We start from the raw sequence: 16714 nt of genomic DNA on the forward strand, positions 1-16714 counted from the left end.
GCATGATTCTTGAAGATAATAAATGTGTAAACAGCAGAAATGGTCAATCATTTAGGTGGGAGCTTGAGTAAATTCTGAGTTCTCTTGCCAGTGCCACAATGAGGAGAGATTCAGTAAGAACAGCATAGTCAGCCTGACACACGTTACATGGAGGATAATGTAATACCACTTGAGAGCAACTCCTTAGATATTGAAGGTAGAACATGTGTACATGTTGCTTGAGGAATCAGTAACAAGGAAAACAGGAATGCGAAAGGTACAGTGACCAACCCACCGAGACCAAATATCAAATCATCCTGTAGAGGCCTAGCATAATCCTCTTGTGCCAGCTCTCTTTGCCAACAGCATGCCACTGCCCTTCCAAGCATACTGCAGCCCAGCAGAACCATCCAACTGCAGTCTTCCTGCATCTTCCCATTATATCCTGTTGCCTGCTCCTCCCCAGGCTCCTTTTCAGCTCTTGACTTCATGAAGTAGGAACATTTCTGGTGCAATGGAAGGGCCATTACATGCCACAGATGATGGCAGGAGAGGTTTACAACAGGATGCCAGGAGAGTTGCTGCACACTCTGTGACCCCAGGCTCCAAAGCAGCCTGCATTCTAAAATCTTCAGTCTCGAGTCCCTTTCGACCATGACGGCAGGAGGGGCAGGGGACTCCTAAACAGTCCCTTTGGAAACAAACACACAAACAAAAAATGCCCCACAGCCCCAGAAGAAATTCCATTTATATACAATGTTTTGCAGCTAGATGTTGAATTACTAGTTAACTGAGGCATTAATACCAGGATGCTGAATCAGGCATCTTAGAAGTGTTTATTACAAGAGATCAGTCGCATCTCAGAAGTACTGTCAGTGTAAATCTGAATTCATCTTCAGACAATTCATAGATGCCGGAACAATAGAAACTCCATCAGGAAGCACCTTTTGCAGAGGTGCAGATACCCTTTGGACATTAATCAGATGCAATATTCATCACAGAAACAGGAAGTATTGGTTATTGTTTTTATTATAATTGTTGTGGTGGTTTCTATTTCCGAGTACTGGTTTATATTACGTTAGTGTGGATTTTGAAAAGCAAGTTTACACTTCAAACTCTACAAATCAGCTGTGAATAATGTAGCAGAGTCACTGAGAAGAAAACATTTGATGCTCCAATCATTAGCTGCTTCACTAATCAGTGTTTTTTTTTTACTAGCAAGTACACAATTTGATACTTCTTTCCCTTAATTTCATTTCCAAATCTTACTGTATAAGGCGGGTTATTTTGTCTGCGTATCTACTCCATTTTCTAAATGTTCTAGAAATATGCTCACCAAGTATATGGGAAGAGGTAATGGACCATTTATGCTAGTATTAAAAGAATTATTTAGGCAGGTAATAATATCTCTACTTACTTCATTTGCTTATCTTATATACACTATTCTTTTAAAGCCTCTGGGAGTGCAATTGACAAGCACATAGTCTTCAGAGGATTGTACTGTGCTTTCAGAGTAGTGCAAACATATCAGTTTTCAGTTCAACTGACCAGGTGTTCAGCAGAGGCACTGTCTAACATTTAACTGTTTACCTCGGAATGAACCACACAAGGAGAAATGGAAAGAGAAGTTGTCAGAAAAGTTTGAAATCAGAGTAGCAAATCCTGAGATCAGTGGAAAAGAACATTGTCTGCAGAGTCTCCAAAACTGAAATAAAAAGAGGACTTGCCAAACAGCACTTCCCTTTAAAAAAAACTTTTTTTTTTTTTTTTGCATTAAAAACATTGCCATTGCTCTAGCAAGCACCCGTTGGCAACATTTCGGCAAGTTTTAAACCTTGTTATGCCAACAATGTAACATTTGTGTAATGACTGGCATTTGAAGTGTAAGAGGTGTGTACCATTTTTTGGGATATTCTTAGTACAGTATTTTTAAAATAAGAATAACGTAATGATTAATATAATAGTTGCCATAAATTCATCCTAATACTTAAACATTAAGTCTCCAACCACCAGTATGGAGATTTTTGTGTGTGTGTTATACAGGAATTTGGTCCACAGCTCAATCACATTTGATGCAGTAACTTGCCCCCCTCCCTCAGATAGGTACAAAAATAATATTTTCATAAGGATACCCTTAATCATGAGTTCACAGGAAAACTGGGCATTTGCCACAGTTTATATTCTCTTAATCACTTTTGGTCAGTATAACAAGAGTCCTATTATAGATTGAAATGAAACTTAAATCATCTTTACACCATTTACAGGAGAAAGACAGCATAGAAGTGCAGTAAATAAATAAATAAATAAAATCATTTATTAGTTATAATTAATGTACAACAGTTCTTGTTTGCAGCTGCCTACCTTAAGAGGACAGTTTTCAAAAGTCAACAAAGCTGTTAGAAGAATGAGCAACTTAATTAGGCAAGTCCCCCTTGCATTTCAAGTTATTGGTTTCAAAATGAGGAAGATGTGCAAACTGTCAGAAATAATTTCTGATTGTTTTGAAGTGGGTGAGCTGCACAACACATAGATTTTTGTGCTTACCTGTTACTTTATCAATACGTGTAAGCAGCATGGCGTAAAATCAACAGGGTCATAAGTATGTAAGTCACTCAAAACACATTTGATCAAGATGTTCAGTGGGTTTTAAAATGCCATTTTATTTCCTCTTTGCTGATAGAAAAAATCATTTCAAAACCGCTACAAACCTATCTACTTCAGGCAAACTGTTGCATTGTAGCATCAAAACCCTATGTTAAAGGCGTAATTACCCTTCTGATATGATATTCAGCAACAGCTATTCCCCTATATTAGCAATGATGCAAAATTCAACAGATGAGTGCCTTCTGTATTCCTTAACCAAGCATGTGAACACAGGTGAAGAACACATGTTGTATGCTTTAATAAAAGACCTACTGAAATAAATGCAGTTTGCCCTGCAGGGCCATCGCTGTTAAATAAAAACACCATCACCATAATCTTTACTAAAGTCCAAAGTCAGTGCAACACCACTTTGATAATAATATTGTTCATAGTGTGCAAATTTAGTTATGAAGTCCAGCGCCACCAAGCCACCTTCATCCTGTCCCACACAGCAGTCAGGGAATCAAAAGCAGGACGGACATCCAAAATGGTAAATTGATAGTTCTTATCTATTTCTCCTCCATCATAATAATCAATAACATATCGGACTTCTGTTCCACAGCGGTTCACAATCCAATCATGTCGATCAAAAGGAAGCTCATACCTCAAAAGAAATACATTATAATGATTTCAAACCAAATAAATAATCCAATTTTACAGAATTATAATCATAGAAGATACAAGCGTCAAGCTTTGCATTTAAGATTCAGTTATAAGTTCTGTTATGTCACCTTGTAAAACACAAAGGTTCTAACTCATAATCGTTTTCTACTTAAATAGCACATAATATTATTTATTTATTTATTTATTTATTTATTTATTTATTTATTTATTTATTTATTTATTTATTTGATTGATTGATTGATTGATTGATTGATTTATGCCCCGCCCATCTGGTCTAAAAGACCACTCTAGGCGGCTAGACCACTCTAGGCATTATTATTAATGTGATAATAAAACATTATTATCACGTTACCCCCCTCTTAAAACAACTCCACTGGCTGGTGATCAGTTTCCAGACACAATTCAAAGTGCTCCTTTTAACCTATAAAGCCCTAAATTGCCTGGGTCCAAGCTACCTCAAAAATTCTATCTCCCAATATGAGCCAGCTCGGGTGTTAAGATCATCAGGAGAGGCCTTTCTCTTGGTCCTACCACCTTCATGGGTGCAATTGGAGGACACGGGAGAGGGCCTTCTCTGTTGCTACTCCCAGACTCCCTCCCACAGGAAACTAGGCTGGCCCCATCATCTCCTTCCACAAGCAGGCAAAGGCCTTTCTCTTCAGGCAAGCCTTCTCTCAGTGACTGGCTATCTGAGTGTGATTTCTAGATGAATTGCTATGCATTACTGCTTTGACTGGGTTTTTAGTACTATTTGTCTTTTCCATTTCTCAGAGTGGTATTTGTTCATTCTTTTTAAATATTTCTATACTTATTGTTTTTAGCTATAATACTGGCTTTTAATGATGTAAGCTGCCTCTTTACACTCATTGTTCTTAGCTTTCAATGTTGGCTTCTAATGATCTAAACAATCGTTGTACATTAATTGTCTCCGACTTTAAACATTATCTTTCAATGACGTAAGCCACCTTGGGTCCTTTTTGAGAAGAAAGACTGGGTAAAAATATTTTAAATAAATAAATATTTGCAACATACCCCATCCAGGATCGGATTCTGGCTCTTGGTGAGTATTCTTTAGCTTTACCACCAAACCGACTAAGTGTTGGTCCATATGGACACTCCCTAGAAAGTAATTTCAGAAACACAAGCTTAGGACTATAGCCAAAACCAATGCAGTTTTTAAAAATCAAGTGCAATTCTATGATTGTCTGCTTGAAAATCCCACGGAGTTTGAAGGGACTTGCTTCCAAGCAAGAGTATACAGAACTTCAACAGATGTCTGTACAAGGTGGAAATTTCTTTTGAAATGCAAGTCACAGCTTTTATATATAACAATTTTATGTATAATAAAAAAATAGGATGATAATCGCATTCACACAATTGATGCCTTGTGTCACTTGGCCTTTAGATGAGAAAGAACATCAGAGTGACTTGCAATTAAGAGAAATCCGATTTTAGAACATTAAAGGGCAATGGAGTTACAAACTTCAGGAAATAAAAACAGACCAAATATTGTCAGTTAAATCCTCTTTGAAAGATCTACACAAACTTGTTTCCATTTGCCTTTGAAAACATATGCTTCAACTGGGAACCTAGCTTTATGATAAGAAAATTCCGCTCCTGCATACTATTCCCTAACAACATACTAAACTTCAAAAGTACATTTCAAATTTGTAAATATACTTGCCTGGAATGAAGTGCTTCCCATTTTAAAATTTCGTTCCAAGCCTGTTCATTATTCTTATTATGAATCTTGATAATATTTGTCATATCTTCAGGTCTAAGGTCTTCATCTTTCCATCTCCATCTAAAGAAAGCAATGTTAAAGAAGTTAGTAAATATTAGCAGTAATTGTTTTGTAACAATTCCAAGTGCAGGGGAGGGTTGGGTTTTTTGTGGGGGTTTTTGGAAAAAGTCTACAGAAGAAAATCACACATGCTGAATTAAGGTCCACCATCTCCCTAATCTTCTTCCTCTAAACAAAACAAAAAACAAAACATGTTTACAAAGCACAAGCTAAGTTCACAAATGCCAATAGTAATTGATTTTACGACTATATTATCATAGCAGGAACAAACTGGCAAGCAAGCCTTTATAGGATTTGGGGCTCTTTAGGGTTAGATATAACAAATTTAATGACCATTGACTTCAGTGGACTGATTATGACTAGTGAATGTACTGGTGCAAGCTACAAAGTCACTCTCACTTACAATCGGAGTGGTTAAACTATTCAAGTCACTCATTATAGCCAAGAAAGATGACTGAGGGGCCTAACACCGAGAGAGGCCCAGAAAGAAAGAACAAGAAACCGGGCCTTCTTGGCAGTGGCCCCTCAGCTTTGGAACAGCTTGCCCCCAGAGAGCTGCCTGTCACCCTCACTGGGTGTTTTTAAGAGCCAATTAAAGACTTGGCTCTTACTTTTACTTAGTCTTTTGTTCTATTTTCCATCTTGATCAATACTAACACTGTCGATTTAATTCATGGTTTTAATTGTTTTATGAAGAATTTTATTTTGAGCCGCCCTGAGTAGACATAGTCTAGAAGGGCGGGATAAAAATCTAATAAATAAATAAACAAACCACTGTTCTCTAGGCAGTTCACACCTCTCTTCTTAGTTTATAGAAATCACAAAACCAAGCCAAAAGCAGAGAAAGGGGAAATTACCCATTGCTAGACTACAAAATAAACTGAACATGACACTCCACAATTTCTTTAGCTGATGCTTCAGCGAGCCAGATTTCATGTTCAGTCCTGTCCTGTCCTGTAGCATGAATACAATGTATGTGTTTTCACAACAGGTCACTGCTATGTTTCTTGAAAGACCCAGTCCATGAAATTATTATTAATTTCCTAACCTTGAAGACTACGTAGAGTATGCTAATATTTTTAAGACTGCATACCTTATGGAGAACACTTTGGAAAACAATGTAAATATATGGTACAATAAAAGTACCATATTTTCTGTGTATAAGATGCCCTCATGTATAAGAAGCTGCCCACTTTTTTAACCCAAAATTTATTTCATTGCAAGAAAGTGGAGGGGGAATGCATGGATCAAAGCGATCCACTTTCGTTGCAAAAAGCTGCTTTCCCCCTACACTTTTTGCAACAAAAGTGTAGGGGCAAAGCAAGCAGGGTGTGTGTGGAGCATCCCTTCCTGGCAAGAGCATGCCACATGAACTTTGCAGCCTTTTTTGGCTTGACTGCCATAGGCGAGCGGGTTGGCTGGGGCAAGCAATCGTTTAAGGCAGAAAGGAGGCAGCCAAGACCCGCGATGGTCCCTCCTCTGCGGACGAGCGCCTGGCAAGGCTTCTCATGGCCAGAGAGGGAAAAGACCAAAGGGAAGACGAGCCCGCCTCCGTCACATCAGCTAGCGAGAGAAGGACTGGATGTCACTGGTGGCACAGTATGACTCCGAGTCTCCCCCCCCATCCGCCACAAACAAGAGCGCACCTCCCTTTGTCTCTTCTTGGCCGAAGCTTTGATCCCTCCCCCCTCCTTACTTCCGTGCATAAAATGACCCTCAATTTTCCCTCTAATTATTTTAGGAAAAAGTGTTGTTTTATACATGGAAAAATACAGTATATAGTATATATAGAATCCCACATGGGGGTGGGGGTGGGATGTATTCCACAATTTTGGTCAGGAATGGGGAATATTGTTATCAGACTGCAACAATCACCAGTCCTAATTAACCAACAAATGGTGAGGAATGGTAGGAGCTGTAATGAAGAACGGCCACAGGTTCTTCACCTACAGTCTACACTAGCACATATCTGGGGATTTTAAACCTTGAGTACTCAGATATTTTTGGACTGCAACTCCCAGAAATACTGGCCAGCACAGCTAGTGGTAAAGGCTTCTGGGAGTTTCAGTCCAAGAACATCTGGAGACCCAAGGGTGGGAACCACTGGTCTACACACTGCTTTGAAAAGACCTAGTCCTCCATCACAAGCTATGATGATCATGATCAGCATCAACTCCTGACTGACATATGATACACCCAGCACAGAAGGACCAGATAAGCAGTTTCTATTAATCTTTTTAATCCTAGATGGGTTGGGTCAGGCTGCAGAGAGAATGAGGAAGCACTTCTCATGCTTCAATTCATGCTTTACTTCCATCAGCACCACTAACCTATTCTACAAACTGATACAGAAATTCATTTGCAATTCACATACCCTTTCCTAAGCATTGCATTCCAAAACATCTGTTCTGAAGGATAAACCCATTTTTTATCGGAAAAAGCTCTAGGAATAGAAGACTCTTCTCTCACTGTAGACAATGGAAATGGTTGATCAGGGGAAGGTTGCTGATTAGGAGGTGGCATCTGAATAAAATAATCAGAACAGAAAAGTAGTAGTAAATATTTTGCAGACACTGTTTTCCAATTTACTAACTTTCCTCACTCCAGTTTGTGTGTCATGTTACTCAATTTATATTTAAAAGAGAAATGATGAATTAGTTCTAAAATTTCTCAACACTTTCTGTCCAGAGACCAAGTATTCCCAATGCGCAACGTATTTTTGATTTTGCTGCTCAATTTGTATTTTACTCAATATTCTCAAGTGAAACCAGATCACACAAGTTTTCATTCGCTGGTACATAATAGACAGCTACCATTATGCAACCACTACCATTCTACCTTGGTAAATATGGCATTCTGAGGGTTAAAGGAAAAGCTACACACCAGTTTTATTTCTAATATGACCTTTTAATAACGGGCCCTCCCACCCCCAGACTGTTGTATTCCTCTTTTGTTATATCAGGAATAATGTATCTTAAGCACATTACAAGAGCTGTGAATAGTTTGGCACACAGAACAACATAGGAATTACGGTAACACATAAGTAAGGTTTGTTTATTAAATTAGGAAGGGAAGAGGGGAAAAAACGATGATTTGAAGTACATCTATAAAACAAGAACAGCATGTGAAGAAATTGATAATCAACTGACTAAGTCTGGCCAGTTTAACAGGGCCACCACATTTGTAAGACCATAACTTACACAGAAATATACATACATTCATTTTCTTGTATCTCCACCTTGTATAACCCAAAGGGAGTACTTACATCTATTCTTTTTAAGGCAGAAAAAACCTTGCCTAAACAGTCTCATGGTTTCTACTCTGCGTGTCTTTTCACAGTTTCAGAAATAGAAACACTTGTTTGACTAGGAAAAGAATTCTGTAGAATTCTGCCTTTGCCTTGGTGATGCAGAGAAAGGACCTTACACACCATTGCCCCCTTGGTGGTTCCAGCAGCCATTGCCCCAATGAGTCTTAAGGGCTATAAAACACTGATACTATCCAAATAACAAACAATAGCAAGAAAAACATCTGTTAGACTAAGGAGGGGACTCTGAAAAGAAAGAAAAAGAAAAACAAGGAAGAAAATATCATAAAGAACAACTGGTCATATGATTACCCTATAAACCTGTTCTTGTTAATAAAACTACTTTCAACAATCAAAAGCTGAAAAATCATGTACACTACTGTATGCCTTGTTGCCTTCACTGTCACTCCACTCTTCGTCATGTTACAGTTGTATTGTGGCTATCTAGAACAAGTAACTAAATTATTTCTACTTATATAGAAATAAAGACATGACTGGCAGCTTGGCAAAGAGTCAATACAGTGGCAGAATCACTTGTTCAGTGATGTTTAGATCCTTATTGGAAGAAAGGCATTTGTCTCAAGAACAGGGCAAAAAGGGTGATAACCATTGTGTTACTCTCTTCCATGTCTTTAGAGAGCAAAATATAGTTCCACAAGACTGGAATCCTGAGTCTTTAGAAACACTGAAGAGAATAAAGAATTTCTAAAGCTGAATCCTATGCACACTTATCTTACAGCAGGCACCACTCAACTTGAATAGAATGACTTTGTGTAAGCAGTATATTGTCACTGTCTCTCCAGAAATGGCAGTCACCCACCCCAAAATCACAGTTCTGTGGAAGTGTGGTTAATCAGCATGAGTTAAAGATCTGGCAACTCCGTGTGACACTGTATGCACCAATTATATATAAAAATATTCTCTAGAAATTAGGCAAAATCGCAAACTCATGTGTGAGGGGTTGTTGCTTTGTCCAAAGTAAAATAACATTTAATATAAATAACAAAAATAAAGCAAAACCACCAATTTTGTTATTCAGAAACATAGGCTGTGTATCTAAAGAAATGAACTGTGATCCATTCAACCTGACACTTGATCTTAAAAGTGTGACACTAGTGTTTTGTCTTTGTTGTACATGCTAAAATAGATTAACATAAGCTTCCTCTTTGAATTAATGTGGAACTTACACATGATAAAGCAAACTGTTGAAATCAGAAACTTTTTAAATGTCTGTAAGTTTTTAGACACAGACAGATCTGATCCTACTAGAAATGCAGACCAAAACAAAGAGATTATAACCTAATAATTGCTTATTTCATTGTGCTGCTGGAAGAAGAAAAACAGGATTTTAAAAGCCAGTATTCATCTTCCACAGACATCAGTGAAGACTGCTGTGTTTACAGCCAAAGATGCATTATATTTTTTTATTCTGTTATGAAGGATTCTGTTACTTTGCTGCCTGTCACAAATATTCTAATTTATACATAAATCTTATAAACAAATTAATTAAAACAGATGTTTAAAAAGTACAGCACTAGGATGGTTTCAAGTAAAGTTTTAGGGGTATAGTTCTGAAAGCACTTTCAGCTGAAGACCTAATGTCTATACTATGAATCTACATAGCTCAGAATATTCTCAGTCTGGACATAAAAATAAATTGTACATTTAGAGATTTACATTGAAAGCAGGAAAAGAAAGACATCAAAACAGCTGTTAAGCCTCTTGTAACTCTTCAGGGTTTTTAATACATCTAATACTATAACATTAAAAAAACACAGAAATTACCATATTGCTAGGATCAATCTTGTCATGTGCTTGAGACTTAATAGGACATTCTACATATTCATATGCTCTTTCTTGATGTGCTGGAACAGCAGAGTTCTGATTCTCATCAAGACAACCACCTGAGTTCATATTCACTGGACAGTCTGAAGAGAAAACAAAAGTATCACAGTGGACAACAGAATTTAACTTAAAGGTAACCGAAGTAGCTTCCTTGATTTTGCATTAAGTTCTTAACTTCATTTTTTTCTGCTGCTATTTACAGTGCTTACAGCAGCACGAAGTGGCTGGATAGCTCAGTGTATTAGGTATCTGGCTGTGAAGCCAGAAGCTGGGAACTCCAAGAAATCTCAAGAACTAATGTAATTCTTTAGTTTTGCCACCATTTCCTGAAATACTGAACAATATCACCAGGATGAGAATAAATGTAAATCATGTTTCCCACCTCAGGTGCAGCAGCACAGTTGTCTGTCAAGGGAGAGGTTTTAATTCCAGCAACATGGCTTTATGTTCATGCAACAGAAATGAAACTAAAAGTTCTTCCCCACCCCAGCAAACTGTAGAAGCAGGAGTGTGCATTAGAGATGTGTGCTTCATGTATCCAGGGGATTAAAATACAAAGTGCACCAACAGAGGTGTCCCAATAGTTCATTCCCACTGCCTGAAACCAGCCCAGTCTACTTACTGGACTCAATACAGTGTGTGTGTCTGTCAACATTGGTGTTGCACCAATCGTGGCAGTAATCCCACTGGTGCTTCCCCAACTTGTCTTCCCACCTCCTTGTTGGAGTGGTTGGCTACGTGGAGAGGCGGGGAAGCCCCAGCAGGACTACTGCCATGATTGGCACAACACCAATGTTGATGGCCATGCACAATACATGGAGCCCAGTAAGTGTACCGGGTTGGTTCCAGGGGGCAGGAATGGACTGCTGGGACACCTGTGCTGGTGCACTCTGTATTTGTATCCCCTGGATATAAATACAAAGTGCACATCTCTAGTGCACATGCGTATGTATTTGTGCACACATGGTCAGAATGCAGTCTATGGAGGTTGCCTTGAACTAAACTGTGCACACAACTGTCAAACTCTCAATAATCGACAGAAAGCTTTCTCCTTGCAAATGAGCCCATCAATGCCCCTCTACCCTAGCATTTCTGCTGTAACTCAAACTTTAATGTATTGTGTTTCTTCAACACAAATCTGTCTTTATCAGTCTCAGCTCAAGCCCTCTCTTTCCTACAGAACTCAGTACCCTTCTTCCTGACACAGACACGGGAATGACACCAACCCTAGAGACAAGATGAACAAAACTAGTATCTTTATTAGGTTTATTTCCAGAATGCAGGGGTGAGCAAAATACAACCTGAGAACCATGCACGGATGGACACACCTCAGCTGTGAGCCACAGTTTTCCCCCACTGGAACAAAAATTTGAAGGAGAGACAAAAGGCACCCCCATAAGACTGAAGGGCAGTGGGATGGGCCATTGGAAGACTCTTTCAGGAGGGGGATCAGCCTGTCTCTGAGTTGAAATTACCTATTTCAAGAAACTGGAAGTAATATTCCAAATAAACCCACCACTACCCCAGCTCTGGGAGATCTATTTGCTATTTTTCAGCAGGAAAAAAACAAAGAAAATAAAAAACAACACAAGCACAGCCTTCCAAGATCCAAGGGATGGCAAAAATGGTCCCCAGACCTCTAGAAACTGATAATTCTGGGATTCCTCACCCGCACCAGAAAACAGCATCATGTCTGTCACACAGACCAAAAATGAATGTTAGAGGGCATCCTTTAGCTGTGAAAAACGGCAAACACAACCACACAGAAATTGCTTAGCTGAATTACCTTCTGCTTTCTTCTGATGCATGGGACATTCTGGAGGTATAGACTGAGGCTGTTCGGACACATTTGCCTGGAGGGCAATTGATGGAGAGGATGCAGACAAACCCATGACGATTTCCACCTCTTATGCAAAAGTCAGATTTCTAAACAGGGCATCTGAAACACAAAACATATATATGTGCCTTACTGGAAGAAAGGGGAGTCAAAATAGACAGCTCACACAGAAAAATAAGCAAGGGCGCTGACAAATGATGAAACTGCAAATTTAGTCAGATGATGGATTATGAAATGGGAAGAAGTCAAATAGATGTTCTTAAAAGTACTGTTCAAGCATTAATACACCCATATTATGACTCGATATACATTAAACTGATCTCTATTAGCTTTTACAATTTAACCCATTCTCCCTTTTTTTTAAAAAACAACAAGAAGACAATCCTACATTTTCAGCATGTTCATTAGACCTTCCCGGCACAAAGTCAGGCCAAGGTGAAGACCGTTTCCCCTGCTTTCCAACACTCCTAAGCTAAGAAGGGTCTGGACTCAGCCCAGGTGCAGCTAACCTTGTTTCTCCTTGTATAACACTCTTGGGGTGTTTACAAGGAATGGAGGCTGAACGATTGACGGAACCCATCGTTTACCTCCCCGTTGCGTAACGGCTTATAAAACCGGCACAGGCTGTCAAAAGCCTCCAGCACCCTTTGCTATCCAACTTCAATGAGAAGGCAGACCACAGGAAGGAAATCAGAGGGTTGATAATTTAATCCATGATACATTTGGGGGTGGAGAAGGAGATCTGGATATCTCATCTGGCCAGGGTGACCCTGCACGTTAGCCCGATTTAATAGCTATATGACACCCGTCAGGTCAACGGGCAGCAGGTAACCCACCCACCCACTCCGCGATACACGTCGTTTTTAGCTTTTCTGTATACACTTTCAGCCCACAGCTGCTCAGGGCAACATACCTGGCCCTCTTCTGCAGCCAGGATATTCACAATTATATTAAGGTATATGTTTAATAGCCTCAAACACAGAGCGCGGGGACCGTTACGCTCCCGCCGCCGCCCGCCCCCAATCCGGACCCACACTCGCCTCCAAGGGCAACCCCGAGAAGAAAAAAGTACCGCTTGCCTCTACCTCGTTCTCCTTGGGCCCGGTCACCACGTGAAGCTCGTGCCTCTCTGCCCACCTTCTCGCGAGAGGAAGCTACACCCCGCCCCGCGACCAGGCGGAGCTAAAAATTTAAAAAAAAACTAGCAAAGGGAACAAACTAAAAGGGAGGCAGGGGAGAAAGAAAAAATGGCGGCGGCCGGAACGGGTCGGGGGTTGGAACGCCGCACGCTAGGAAAGCGGGAAGCTGAAAAGAAAGAAGGGGGGGGGTTTGCTTGTTGCCATGGCAACGCCAGAATCAGCTCTTCCTTTGTCACGATTTTCTGCGTTCGTTCTCCCTTCCAGTTCCCTCTTGCGTAAACCTCCAGGGAGACAAACTTTTGTCTTGATCTTTCTGTTTCAGGGCTTCCTTCTGGGATGCCTGGGAGAAGCTTAATTTGAGCTCAGTTCCGTAAAAACATTAAGTCCTTAACAGACGTTGCATCAAAATTACTGAAACTGTAGGCAGGGTTATGGTAGAGCAGTATTAGGTGGGTTTACAATGTGGAAGTAACATTGCAAATGACTACAGTAATAAGATTTTTTTTTTTAGTAGTAGGAAGTAGTTGTAAGTAAACATGACTATGATTTAAAGTCTGATAGCTGACAAAATTGCCTATTTTATTCAAATTAATATGCTGTGTTGAAAGGGGGGGATTATGTGTGCATTTGTAGACATATCCTTTACCGAAAAATACTGTAATAGTTTTTACAGTCTGTAGTCAGATACGGTATTGTGGCAGATCAAATTACCATGTGGTTAGAACTTGTGTGGTCAATTTCATAAAGTGCTCACAGTAAGAAAACAAAGGTGGGCGGTAATGTTATTTACAAAAGCATTATTGCTGCAAAGTGGTCCAGAACTACTTTATAGTTTCTTTCATGTCCCTTAGTACTTTGGCTCACTAAATACTTAGATTTACAACATAATTAAAATTTATAGTCCCAATAGCTTTGAACATCTATTGAATTATTATGTGTCTCAGGAATTTCTGAAGCTGGATTTAAAAAAAAAACTAAACAATTTATTTAAATGCTGCAGTGCAGATCTAGACTCCAGAAAGCAAAATAGATTATCAGAATCCAACACAGAGCTGCAGTTAAATAATTTATCTTTGTCGCCTTTCATGTGTTAAAACATAGTCTTGCCTTGTAGTTTTCCACTGTTGTTTCCAATATGACAGAAGGCTGCAGCATATAAATGATGTAAATTACAGTTAGTAGACATACAAAAGAACAAACTATGAGTGCGACTACAAAGTGGGTAAAATGGAAAATGATCCACTGTGGGAAGTTGGGTTTCCATGGGTAAATTTCCTTTAACTGACAACAGGTTTCCTTGTTTGGAAACCTGTTAAGGTAGCTCTGCTGCAGCCATCCAGATTTGCAGGAGACATGGCTACAGTAGAACTACTTTAACAAGCTACAGGTAAGTGCTGGCTGACAATTTCTTCCTTTCTGGCTCCTGTGTAGTCAGCTAAACTGAATGGACGTCTACCAGCTGGTCTTGTAAACAAGGACTGATTGCCAATATTCTCTTTACTCTCTCTTTTGTCTCCTAGGTGTGCCCTAGCTACCAGCACTGGCACTAAGCCTTAAAAAATAAAGAAATAAACAGTTTGGAGACAAGGTGCTCAGTTCAAATGCACCTTTGCTTCCTCTCTCCCCATCTTGAATGAGGAAGCTGGAAGAGCCAGCTTCTAATTGCCCATTCGGCCACAAAGCTACTTTGGCTCAAGCAATCGCACCTTCTGAACTGATGTGAATGCAGAACCCTCAGTGATAAAGGAAGTACAGTAAATACAATGATTCACATTGGCTTGTATCTTGTGTAGTCATTGGAAACTAACATGAATCTGGCTGTCCCAATGCTGGAGAATTCCCCATATTATTTATTAATATGGTCACCCCAGCAGTAATTCACAAGAAAACGTAACAGTAGTTTAAAAAGTAAGCAATTATAATATCGCTGTTGTATTGCACAGAGTGTTACTCAACTGGTGTTAATACATTTCAATTCAGAATACCGCTATGAGACCAGCTGCCTACTGTTGCTGATCTTGTCTTCCAGTATGCACTCACAGGATGAGTACTGTACTAAGTATGCCCTAGCTCATATCTTCAGTTCATGCATGGTGATACCCAACAAGCTTCACTGCATTTTGTATAGTTGTGTTTTTGCCTTTAATTTGGCCAAGTTAGTTCACCATAAATACCTGAATAGTCAGTCCCAGTGCAGAGCCATGAACATGTATTAATCAGCTAAAATAAAAAAAATAACTGTATTGAGAAAGTTACACTTAAGATAGAAAAGCCTCATTTCTAATTAAAAATAAGTTTTGTGCCAAGGGGGCACATTGTTGCTCCTTACAGAAACAAGGAAGTCAAAGTGTGAAAAGGTGACAAGAGCCACTTATCATTCTGGGATAAGCAGGACACATTTGCCACATTCTAACCCATTAAATGTGTGTTGCTCAAGAGGTAAAATTAGTAATTATTCGGAGCTCAATTTGGCTCAGATGGTGCACGGATTAGATCTATGTATATTAAATGGAAATATTACTGGAGATACATTGTCAGTCACAATCTATTGAGCTCCTCTTTCAAACGAGATAGACAACAGATAGCGACCATCTGCCTTTAAAGTTTTATCTCAGGCCATTTGAGCACCATATCTGTATTAAGAATGTTCTACAAATTAATCCGGAGGTAATAGTAATACTAAGATTAGCTGGTCACAAAAGACTGAGGGGTTCTTTACTGAATGGTTTACTAGTGATCATTACATTATGGTCTGTACCACCTTTCTCACAATAGGTCTAAATAATGGAATTATTGTCCAGTATGCACTATTGATAAAAGAGCTAATCAGAAGAAAGCCCAAACCAGCAAATTTAGCTCAAATACTGTAATTGGTTTGATCAGGAGTGCAATGATGCTAAGAAAGCCCTCATATTTAAGCTTCATTAGCAAAACACAGCACAAATGGATGTTGAGGACCTACTGAAATTTTGAAAACTATAAGAGCTTAAGGCAAAAAAAGAATAGTACACAAGAAGCAATATGGGAAAAGCTTATTAATGCAGTCAGGGTGAAAGATATGAATTTATTTTTGGCACCTCACTGCAACAGCTACAAGCAGCTGTTCTGCATGGGCAGATTGTCAAATTCTCTCTAGTGTGGGAAGCCCATTTTCATGAATTATATGCAAAAAAGAGACATCCAGTTTTCACTTGGAGGATATTGCCAGGAGTTTGCCAGAATGGCCACTACTATCAATATCTTAAGCAAACGACATGATAAACCAACTTAAACCTGGCAAGGCTCCCAGCTGTGATTATAGCCCCTTCCAAAGTTAAGATAAGCATTGCATGGTGGGCCCCGCTATTGGCAAATAGAGATGGGGATATTCATATTCATTTTCGAATACGAATATCCCAGACACTGTTGCAACTAATGCAGGTCCGGCCCACAGAACCAGCCTGTCCACTCACATGTTTCTACGCCACCAGCATCGTGCTCTTCGCACCAATTGCAGGAACAGCTCCTTTGTCTCCCTGCTCAGCTGGCCACTCAGC

The 16714-nt window shown here is 39.5% G+C and overlaps 1 protein-coding gene across 5 annotated transcripts; it reads right to left on the minus strand.

Annotated features, from left to right (window-relative positions):
- Positions 1 to 990: 990 nt before the first annotated feature.
- Positions 991 to 13322, minus strand: HCCS (holocytochrome c synthase). Of its 5 annotated transcripts, none has more exons than XM_078391771.1 (7): positions 13125 to 13322; positions 11989 to 12141; positions 10143 to 10285; positions 7425 to 7573; positions 4931 to 5050; positions 4279 to 4365; positions 991 to 3226 (listed from the first exon to the last, which is right to left on the minus strand). In XM_078391771.1, the coding sequence occupies exons 2-7, from the start codon at positions 12092 to 12094 to the stop codon at positions 3028 to 3030; spliced, it is 804 nt and encodes a 267-aa protein (XP_078247897.1). In that variant the 5' UTR covers positions 12095 to 12141; positions 13125 to 13322; the 3' UTR covers positions 991 to 3027. The 5 variants fall into 5 exon arrangements, with proteins under 5 accessions (XP_078247897.1, XP_020644351.3, XP_020644353.3 ...); XM_020788692.3 differs by having other exon boundaries at positions 13112 to 13202; XM_020788694.3 differs by having other exon boundaries at positions 13080 to 13184.
- Between the last annotated feature and the right edge of the window lie 3392 nt (positions 13323 to 16714).

This window comes from Pogona vitticeps, chromosome 4, assembly GCF_051106095.1.
Source record: "Pogona vitticeps strain Pit_001003342236 chromosome 4, PviZW2.1, whole genome shotgun sequence".
NCBI classification, from domain to species: Eukaryota; Metazoa; Chordata; class Lepidosauria; order Squamata; family Agamidae; genus Pogona; species Pogona vitticeps.